Source organism: Nicotiana tomentosiformis, chromosome 6 (genome assembly GCF_000390325.3).
Source record: "Nicotiana tomentosiformis chromosome 6, ASM39032v3, whole genome shotgun sequence".
Taxonomy (NCBI): domain Eukaryota; kingdom Viridiplantae; phylum Streptophyta; class Magnoliopsida; order Solanales; family Solanaceae; genus Nicotiana; species Nicotiana tomentosiformis.
In genome coordinates this window covers 19639634-19650997 of record NC_090817.1, presented here as the reverse complement: position 1 = coordinate 19650997, position 11364 = coordinate 19639634, and the positions used below count along the sequence as shown (strand labels likewise).

Here is an 11364-nt window from a genome sequence, read left to right as displayed (position 1 = left end):
AATATAATGATGGCAGTATTGTTGCGAAGAACAAATAGAGATGAGTCAGCATGACTTCCTTTAAAACCTAGATGAAGTAGAGCTTTACTAAACCGTTGAAACCATGCTTTTGGAGCTTGTTTTAATCCGTATATGGCTCGTTGAAGCAAACAACATGGTTGAAAGAGGTTGGATCTTGGAATCTAGGGGTTTGTTCCATCTAGACCGTTTCTTTAAGTCAACCATGAAGAAAAGCATTTTTCACATAGAGTTGTCGAAGAGGCCACTTCTGAACTGTTGCTAAGGTTAGAACAATGCGAATAGTGGTGGATTTAACGACGGGATTAAATGTATCTTCAAAGTCGAGTCCTTCAATTTGGTTGTATCCTTTTGCGACTAGACGAGCTTTGAACTTGTCTATTGTACCATCTGCCTTCAGCTTAGTCTTGAAAACCCATTTTGAGCCAACTACATTCATATAAGAATCACGAGGTACAAGTTGCCAAGTTCTATCATGAGATAAAGCCTCCATTTCCTCTTCCATAGCCCGCCTCCAATAAGGTTGAGATAGGGCCTTCTTGATGTGTTTGGGTTCGCGAATGTCGCATAGAGTAGCAGCAGCCAACAAATTCAAAATTTCACGTGGTTGTAGCAAAGATTTTGACTTTGTCCTTGTGATCATGTGATGAGTACTGTCATGTGAGCTTGAGAAGGATGCTGGATTGGTCTGAGGTGTGGTGAGATCGACAAGAGGATCAATTCCTGAAACATCAACAGGAGATGATTCACCAGCGGTCATTGAGGTTATTAGGTTGTGCATCGAAGTAGAGAGCTCGTCACACTCGGAATTGGTTGATTGTAAACTTGTTTATGGGCTAGTTGGCAATGAACCAGGTTCTGTCGAGTTGCATTGTTGAACTTGAGATATAAAAACTTCATTCTGGTCATTGTATGCATGTATTGTTGGTGTTGCATGACTTTCAACATTATCGGTGTCTCCATTTTGTTCAACGAATTCACTGTAAGTAGTCATATTAAAGTTTTGACCTGTAGTATCATGTGGAACACTTGAAACAAAAGGTAAGAATTGTTCATCAAATATTACATGTCTGGATATATAAACCCTCTTCGTTTGAGGATGATAGCACCTATACCCCTTGTGCAAGGTACTATAACCAATAAATATACAGGGAAATGTCTTTGGTTGAAACTTATTGTTGTTATACCCTTTTAGATGTGGAAAACATCTACAACCAAATATCTTTAAGCTACCATAATCTGGTATCTTGTTATATAATTTCTGAAGAGGAGAGCACATCTTCAAAACAGGTGTAGACTATTTATGAGATAAGATACTGTCACGACCCGAAAATTGCCCACCGACGGGACCGTGATGGCGCCTAACATTTCACTTACCAGGCAAGCCAACGTTAGAGAATCATTAAACCATTTCCTTATTTCGATTCAGTAAATATCAATAATTAACTCAAATAAAAAATAATATGTGCGGAATATCATAAAACTGTATTCATTACTATTACCCGGATCTGGAGTCACAATTCACGAATATTCTAGAATTTACTACAAGTAATAGTCTGAAAGAAATACATCTGTCTGAATGAAAGAAAACAGTCGGACATAAAAGATAGACGGGGATTTCAAGGTCTGTGAACGCCGACATATCTACCCTGAGTCTCCAGACAGCGGACCAATAGCCAATCTCGATCAACCTGAGCCGGTATCAAATTCTGCACAGAAAGTGCAGAGTGCAGCATCAGTACAACCGACCTCATGTACTGGTAAGTGTCGAGCCTAACCTCGACGAAGTAGTGACGAGGCTAAGGCAAGGCACCTACAATCAACCTGTACAATTTAACAGTGTATACGAAAATAACAGGAATGAAGAACTAAACAGGAAATGTTGGGAGGGGAGACATACTGAGGGGAATACAAGATAAAGAACTACAACAGAATGATCACCGGAGCAGTCAATATACCATGAATCAACAGGAATAGTGAATACAGTAAGAAAAAATGCACGGCATCTACGGAAAAATGAAGTCCAGGCCTGGGTCGCATCTGCGGGGCTTTTGCTTGCACCTGCGACCAAAGGCTCGCAGGTGCGGGCACACCAGATTTGGTGCACCTATAGCCTTGTTGAGGTTTGAACTCAACTCGCACATCGCCCGAATGGCACCTGAGCCCTCGAGGGTCCAAACCAAACATGCACGCAAGTCTAAAAGCATCATACGGACCTGCTCGCGTGATCAAATCGCCAAAATAACACCTAGAACTCTAAATTTAGCATCAAATCAAATGAAATTCTCAAGAACACTTTAAAATTTCTATTTTCTCAACTGGACGTCCGAATCACGTCAAATCAACTCTGTTTCTTACCAAATTTTACAGACATGTCTTAAATATCATAATGAACCTGTACCGGGCTCCGTAACTAAAATATGGGCCCGATACTAACAATGTCAAATATCAATCAATTATTAAAAATAAATAATTTCCAAATTTTAATTTTCATCAAAAAATCATAACTAAAGCTAAGGACCTCCAAATTAGATTTAGGGCATACACCCAGGTCCCATAATTCGATACGGACCTACCGGGACCGTCAAAGCCCGGATCCGGGCCCGTTTACCAAAAGTGTTGACAGAAGTCAACTAAAATCAACTTTTAAGGCAAAAATCTTATTTTCATCAGTTTTCAGCATAAAAGCTTTCCGAAAACCTGCCCGGACTGCGCACGTAAATCGAGGAGGGTAAAAATGAAATTTTTAAGGCTTAAGAGCGCAGATTCGAGTTCTAAAACATAAGTTGGCCCTTTGGGTCATCACATTCTCCACCTCTTAAACAATCGTTCGTCCTCGAACGGACATAGAAAAATACCTGGCATGGTAAAAAAGTGGGGATATCTACTCCGCATATCGGAATCGAACTCCCAAGTAGCTGCCTCAATAGGCTGACAGCTCCACTGCACTCGAACTGAAGGGTAACTCTTTGATCTCAACTGGAGGACTTGCCGGGCTAGAATTACCACCGACTCCTCCTCGTAAGTCAAATCCTCCAATTGGACAGAGCTGAAATCTAATACATGGGAAGGATCACCGTGATACTTTCGAAGCATGGATACATGGAATACTGGATGAACAGCTGCTAAAATGGGTGGCAACGCAAGCCTGTAAGCCACATCTCCCACTCTCTCCGGAATCTCAAAAGGTTTGATATACCTAGGGCTCAACTTGTCATTCTTTCCGAACCTCATTACAACCTTCATAGGTGATACCCGAAGTAACACTCTCTATCCGACCATGAATGCAACATCACGAACTCTACAGTCGGCATAACTCTTCTGCCTGGACTGAGCTGTGCGAAGTCGATCCTGAATAATCTTGACCTTATCCAAGGCCTCCTAAACTAAATCTTTACCCAACAACCGAGCCTCTCCCGGCTCGAACCACCCAACTGGCGACCTACACCGTCTACCATATAATGCCTCATAGGGAGCCATCTGAATGCTTAACTAGTAGTTGTTATTGTAGGCAAACTCCGCTAACGGCAAAAACTAATCCCAAGAACCTCCAAAGTCAATAACACAGTCGCAGTGCATATCCTCCAAGATCTGAATAGTACACTCGGACTGCCCGTCTGTCTGAGGATGAAATGTTGTGCTCAACTCAACCCGCGTTCCCAACTCACGCTGAACTGCCCTCCAAAAGTGCGAGGTAAACTGTGTACCTCGATCAGCAATGATAGACACGGGCACACCGCGAAGACGGACGATCTCACGTATATAAATCTCTGCCAACCGCTTTGAGGAATAGGTAACTGCCACAGGAATGAAATGCGCTGACTTAGTCAGCCTGTCCACAATAACCCAAACTGCATCGAACTTCCTCTGAGTACGTGGAAGTCCAACAACAAAGTCCATAGTGATACGCTCCCACTTCCACTCATGAATATCTAACCTCTGAAGTAAACCACCAGGTCTCTGATGCTCACATTTTACCTGCTGGCAACTTAGGCACCGAGCACACATAGGCAACTATGTCCTTCTTCATTCGCCTTCACCAATAATGCTGCCTCAAGTCCTGATACATCTTGGCGGCGCCCGGATGAATAGAATACCGGGAACTGTGGGACTCCTCAAGGATCAACTCACAAAGTCCATCCACATTAGGCACACAAATACGACCTTGCATCTTCAAAACTCCATCATCTCTAACAGTAACCTGCTTGGCACCACCATGCCGCACTGTGTCTCTAAGGACAAGAAAATAAGGATTGTTATCCTGCCGATCTCTGATGCGCTCATATAAAGAAGACCGAGCAATTGTACAAGCTAGAACACGGCTGGGCTTAGAAACATCTAACCTCACGAACTGGTTGTCCAAGGCCTGAACATCCAATGCAAGAGGTCTCTCACCAACTGGAATATATGCAACGCTACCCATACTGACTGACTTTCTTCTCAAAGCATCGGCCACCACATTGGCCTTCCCGGGATGATACAATATGGTGATATCATAATGATACAATATGGTGATATCATAGTCTTTAAATAGCTCCAGCCACCTCCTCTGCCTCAAATAGAGTTCCTTCTGCTTGAACAAATACTGCAAGCTCCGATGATCAATGAATACCTCACATGGCACGCCGTAAAGGTAGTGCCTCCAAATCTTCAGCGCATGAACAATGGCTGCCAACTCTAGATCATGAATAGGGTAATTCTTCTCATGAACCTTCAGCTGCTGTAAAGCATATGCAATAACCTTGCCACCCTGCATCAATACCGCACCCAAACCAATACGAGATACGTCACAATATACTGTATAAGATCCTGAACCTATGGGTAACACCAATACCGGTGTCGTAGTCAAAGCTGTCTTGAGCTTCTATATGATCGCTTCACACTCGTCTGACCATCTGAACGAGGAACCCTTCTGGGTCAATCTAGTCAACAGGGATGCTATGGATGAAAACCCCTCCACAAATCGACGGTAATACCCCGCCAAACCCAGGAAACTACGAATCTCTATAGCTGAGGTGGGTCTAGGCCAGTTCTGAACTGCCTCAATCTTCTTAGGATCCACCTGAATACCCTCTGCTGATACAACGTGACCCAAGAAAGCAATTGAACTCAACCAAAACTCACATTTTGAGAACTTAGCATATAATTGGTTGTCTTTCAGAGTTTGAAGAACGATCCGAAGGTGCTGCTCATGCTCCTCTCGACTGTGGGAGTAGATCAAGATATCATCAATAAACACAACTACAAAGGAATCCAAGTAGGGTTTAAACACCCGGTTCACCACTTCATGAATGCTGCTGGGGCATTTGTTAGCCCAAATGACATCACTAGAAATTCATAATACCCATACCGAGTCCAGAAAGCTGTTTTAGGAACATCGAATGCCCTAATCCTCAATTGATCGTAGCCAGATCTCAAATCAATCTTTGAAAACACCTTGGAACCCTGAAGATGATCAAATAAATCATCAATCCTCGGCAATGGATATTTGTTCTTGGTGGTGACTTTGTTCAACTGTCGGTAATTTATACACATCCTCATCTATCCATATTTCTTCTTCACAAACAACACAGGTGTACCCCAGGGAGAAACACTAGGTCTAATAAAGCCCTTATCAAGCAAATCTTGCAACTGCTCCTTTAATTCTTTCAACTCTGGCGGGGCCATACGATATGGAGGAATGGAAATAGGCTGAGTCCCCGGAGCCAAATCAATGCAGAAATCAATATCCCTGTCGGGTGGCATCCCCGTCAAGTCTGCAGTAAACACCTCAGGAAACTTACGAACAACCGGCACCGAATCTATGGAAGGAACCTCCGCACTAGAATCGCGAACATAAGACAAATAATCTAGACACCCCTTCTCGACCATATGTCGAGCCTTCACATAAGAGATAACCCTGCTGGCAGAATGGCCAAGATTCCCTCTACACTCTAATCGAGGCAACCCTTTCAAGTCTAAGGTCACCGTCTTTGCGTGACAATCTAATATAGCATGATAAGGTGACAACCAATCCATACCCAGTATGACATCAAAATCAACCAAGTCAAGAAGTAGAAGATCTATACGAGTCTCAAGACTCCCAATGGTGGCCACACACGAACGATAAACATGATCTACAATAATAGCATTTCCCACTGGTGTGGACACATACACAAGAGCACTCAAAGATTCACGGGGCACAACTAAATAGAAAGCAAAATAGGATGACACATAGGAGTAAGTAGATCCCGGATTAAATAGAACTGAAGAATATCTACTGCACACTGAAATAGTACCTGTGATAACAACGTCAGATAACTCAGCCTCAGGCCTGGCTGGAAAAGCATAACACCGGGGTTAGACCCCACCACCCTGAACTACGTCCCTGGGACGGCCTCTAGCTGGTTGGTCTCCACCTCTAACGGTCTGACCTTCACCTCTAACTGTCTGGCCTCTACCTCTGGCTGCCTGACCCCTGCCTATGGCTGGCTGAGCAGCTGGTGCAACAACTGGTGCCGGAACCATGGCACAAGAATTCTGATGTTGTTAGTTGCCCGTTGCCCGAGGGAAAGCTCTGGCAATGTACCTCGAATCACCACAAGTATAACATAACCTCGGCTGCTGTGACTGTTGACCCTGAAACTGACCCTGTCGACCTGAATAACCACCCTGATAACTTTGGAGTGGAGGTGCACTAATAGGAGCTGGTGGTGTACTGTAGGCTAGCTGGTCGGAATAATGCATCTGAGGGTCACGACCACCTGAGGCACTGTGGGATGCCTAGAGCGTTGAATGAAGCGGCATGGGAGGATGGCCTCTACCAAAAGTACTCATGCCTCTAGATGAGGCATCACTGAACTCACCGGAATGACGAGGCCTCTTGTCAGAACCCTGACCTCCCTCAGTAAGAACCATCTTGACTCGTATGGCGACATTAGCAGCCGCCTGAAAAGAAATCTCACTCCCAGTCTTCTTAGCCATCTGCAATCTGATAGGCTGAGCAAGTCCATCAATAAACCTCCTCACCCTCTCTCTCTCGGTGGGAAGCAGAAGAATGAAATGACGGGCCAAATCTACAAAACGGGTCTCATACTGAGTAACAATCATACTGCCCTGCTGGAGACACTCAAACTGATGGCGAACTCCTCTCTCAATGTGATAGGCAGAAACTTCTCTATGAAGAGCTGAGAGAACTGGTCCCAAATAAGAGCAGGCGGACCAATTGGTCTGGTCAACAAGTAATCTCTCCACCATTTCATGGCGGAACCAGTCATCTGAAATGCAGCAAAATCGACCCCATTGGTCTCTACTATACCCATGTTCCGTAGAACCTCGTGAAAACTGTCAAGATACACTTGGGGGTCCTCTGAAGGAGCACCACTGAAGTGAACAGGAAAGAGCTTGGTAAACCTGTCCAATCTCCATAAAGACTCATAATACATAGATGGCCCATCTCCGACCTATGCCGCAATAACCAGCTGAACTAATCCGATTGGCTGAGCTGCTGGAGCCTGATACTGGGGAGCTATCTGCTCCGGAGCGGGAGTGGTAGGAGTCTGGGCTCCTCCTCCAGCCTGAGAGACTGTTGGTGCCATGGGAAATGCGCCATTCTGGGCCACACTCTCCATAAGGCCCACCAAACGGACCAAAGCGTCCTGAAGTACTGGGGTAGCAATGAACCCCTCCTGATCCTGAGCTAGTCCGACAGGAACAATCTGGGCTGGAACTTCCTCGTTAATCTCTATCTAAGGCTCCACTACTGGGGCTGCTACTCGGGGCCTAGGCTGAGCCCTGCCACTGCCTAGGCCTTTGGCAAGGCCTCGACCTCTGCCCCGCGTAGGAGCTTTCACTGGAGGCTCTGGCTGCTACTCAACTGAGGAAGTGGTACGTGTTCTCGCCATCTTTGAGAGAATAAGAGTAGAAGAGTTCAATCAATATTGAGAAAGAAAAATCGCACGACAAGGAAGAATATAAGTGAAACTTGTTCCTAAACTTCATAGCCTCTGGAAGATAAGCACAGACATCTTCGTACCGATCCTCCAGACTCTACTAAGCTTGCTCATGAATCGTGAGACCTAGGCAACCTAGAGCTCTGATACCAACTGACACGGCCCGAAAATTTCCCACCGACGGGACCGTGATGGCGCTTAACATTTCACTTGCCAGGCAAGCCAACATTAGAGAATCATTAAACCATTTTCTTATTTTGATTCAGTAAATATCAATAATTAACTCAAATGAAAAATAACATGTGCGGAATATCATAAAACTGTATTAATTACTATTACCCGAATCTGGAGTCACAATTCACGAACATTCTAGAATTTACTACAAGTAATAGTCTGAAAGAAATACAAATGTCTGAATGAAAGAAAACAGTAGGACATAAAAGATAGATGGGGACTTCAAGGTCTGTAAACGGCGACAGATCTACCTTGAGTCTCCGGACAGCGGACCAATAGCCAATCTCGATCAACCTGAGTCGGTATCAAAATTTGCACAGAAAGTGCAGAGTGCAGCATCAGTACAACCGACCCCATGTACTGGTAAGTGTCGAGTCTAACCTCGACGAAGTAGTGACGAGGCTAAGGCAAGGCACCTACAATTAACCTCTACAATTTAACTGTGTATACGCAAATAATAGGAATGAAGAACTAAACAGGAAATGTCTGGAGGGGAGAAATACTGAGGGGAATACAAGATAAAGAACTACAACAGAATGATCACTGGAGCAGTCAATATACCATGAATCAACAGGAATAGTGAATATAGTAAGGGAAAATGTACGGCATCACCCTTCGTGCTTTTACTCTCAATCTCACCATAAAATTAATAGAAACGGCACGGCATCACCCTTCGTGCTTTTACTCTCATATCATGGCACGGTATCAGCCTTCGTACATTAACACTCACAATATGCCACGACATCACCCTTCTTGCATTAACACGTACAATATGGCACGACATCACCGTTCGTGCATTAACACTTACAATATGGCACGGCATCACCCTTCGTGCATTAACACTCTCCCTTACCATAATGCAATGCATAAATAACAACAGGGAGACAAAATAACAAGTACAACCCTTACTTCAATATTTGGTTTCATAATATCAATCTCAACTTTGAAAGAAAAACTCAATTATCACTAGAAAATCCGTAAACATGATAAGAATGATAAATTGAACAATACTGGCATAACACGTAGCAATTTGACATAGGTAAAGACAATCTAAGAAAAACAGAGAAACATGGAAAAAATAGGTAAATTTGGCGGCGCATAGGTACTCGTCACCTCACGTATACGCCGCTCACATGAATTTCACTTAGAAAATAATCTAAAGTTCCTAATTTCCTCAAGTCAGGGTTAGACAAAATACTTACCTCGCTCCGAAGGCCATTTAATTCTCAATCACAACTTTTCCTTTGGAATTCACCTCCAAACCACTCGTATCTATTAAAAATGACTCAATAATATCAAATATTGCTAAAGGAATCAATTACATTGCATAAATTTAAGGTTCCTAAGTGTTCCTCCAAAAAGTTGAAAATCGACCCCGGACCAGCTTGGTCAAAACCCGAGGTTCAGACCAAAATCCATTTACCCATTCACCCCCGAGCCCGAATATATAATTAGTTTTGGAATCCGAACTCAAATTGAGGTGCAAATCCCCAAATTCCCGAAATCCCTTGTTTCTACCCTAACCCCTAATTCTACCATGAAACTCTAGATTTTTAGATTGAATTCTAGTAAAATGAAGTAAAAGATTGAAAGAAACGAGTTAAGGAACACTTACCTATGATTTGGGGAAGAAAATGTCTTTGAAAAATCACCCTATGCCTCTTATCCTTTTGAAAACGAGAAGAAAAATGGCTGGAGCCTGAATTAAATGATCACTGCCCAGCGACCTTTGCACTTGCGGTGCTTTGGTCGCACCTGCGCATCCGCATGTGCGGACGGGATGTGCGCTTCTGCGGAAAGGGACTGGGCCAACTGGGGCCGCACCTGCGGATAGGGTTCTGCTTCTGCAGTCCCGCTCCTGCGGAGAAACGTCCGCATCTGCGGAAAAATGAAGTCCAGGCGTGGGTCACATCTACGGAGCTTTCGCTCGCACCTGCGAGCTCTCACCTATGACCAAAGGCTCGCAGGTGCGGGCACACCAGATTTGGTGTACCAGTACCCTTGTTGAGGTTTGAACTCAACTCACACATCGCCCGAATGGTACCCGAGCCATCGGGGGTCCAAACCAAACATGCACGCAAGTTTAAAAGCATCATACGGACCTGTTCGCGTGATCAAATCGCCAAAATAATACCTAGAACTCTAAATTTAGCATCAAATCAAATAAAATTTTCAAGAACACTTTAAAATTTCTATTTTCTCAACTGGACGTCCGAATCACGTCAAATCAACTCCGTTTCTCACCAAATTTCACAGACATTCCTTAAATATCATAATGAACATGTACCAGGCTCCGGAACCAAAATACGGACCCGATACTAACAATGCCAAATATCAATCAATTCTTAAAAATAAATAATTTCCAAACTTTAATTTTCATCAAAACTTCATAACTCAAGTTAGGGACCTCCAAATTTGATTTCGGGCATACGCCTAGGTCCAAAAATTTGATACGGACCTACCAAGACCGTCAAAGCACGGATCCGGGCCCGTTTACCAAAAATGTTGACTGAAGTCAACTAAAATCAACTTTTAAGGAAAAAATTCTTATTTTTATCAGTTTTCAACAAAAAAGCTTTCCGGAAACGTGCCCGGACTGGGCACACAAATCGCGGAAGGTCAAAATGAAAACTTTTAAGACTTAAGAGCGCAGATTCGAGTTCTAAAATATAAGATGACCTTTTGGTTCATCACAGATGCAGTCATAAAAGCTTCAACCGATAGATACAAAGGCACAGTTGCATTAAACAATAAAGTTAACCCAATCTCAACTAAGTGACGGTGCTTTCTTTCAGCAACCCCATTTTGCTCATGTGTGTGAGGGCATGACACTTGCCTTTGAATTCCACACTTCATAAGATGATCAATAAATACTTGACTATTAAACTCTCCTCATCCATCACACTGAAATATTTTAATTTTCTTATCACACTGATTTTCCACCAACTTTTGAAAATTGACAAAGGTGGTGAGAAAATTCGACTTCTTTCTTAACGGATAAAACCAAGTATATTTTGTATGATCATCAATAAATATCACATAATATTTCATGCCTTGAGGGGAAGTAACAGGTGAAGGACCCCATAGATCACAATGAACTTTGATAAGAGGTTCAATCTCAATTTTATTTGAATTCTCAAAAGGTTGCTTACAACGTTTTCCCATTTGACATGCAGTGCAA

General features: G+C 43.3%; 1 protein-coding gene across 1 annotated transcript; it reads right to left on the bottom strand.

The window, feature by feature from the left end:
• Positions 1-217: 217 nt before the first annotated feature.
• LOC138893647 (uncharacterized mitochondrial protein AtMg00820-like) lies at positions 218-778 on the bottom strand. The gene has a single exon (XM_070178294.1). It carries the CDS (start codon positions 776-778, stop codon positions 218-220), a length of 561 nt encoding a protein of 186 aa, XP_070034395.1.
• Between the last annotated feature and the right edge of the window lie 10586 nt (positions 779-11364).

Bases quoted from the DNA above. Each gene is read 5' to 3' on its own strand.
- LOC138893647 (XM_070178294.1), bottom strand. From the start codon at position 778: ATGACCGCTGGTGAATCATCTCCTGTTGATGTTTCAGGAATTGATCCT.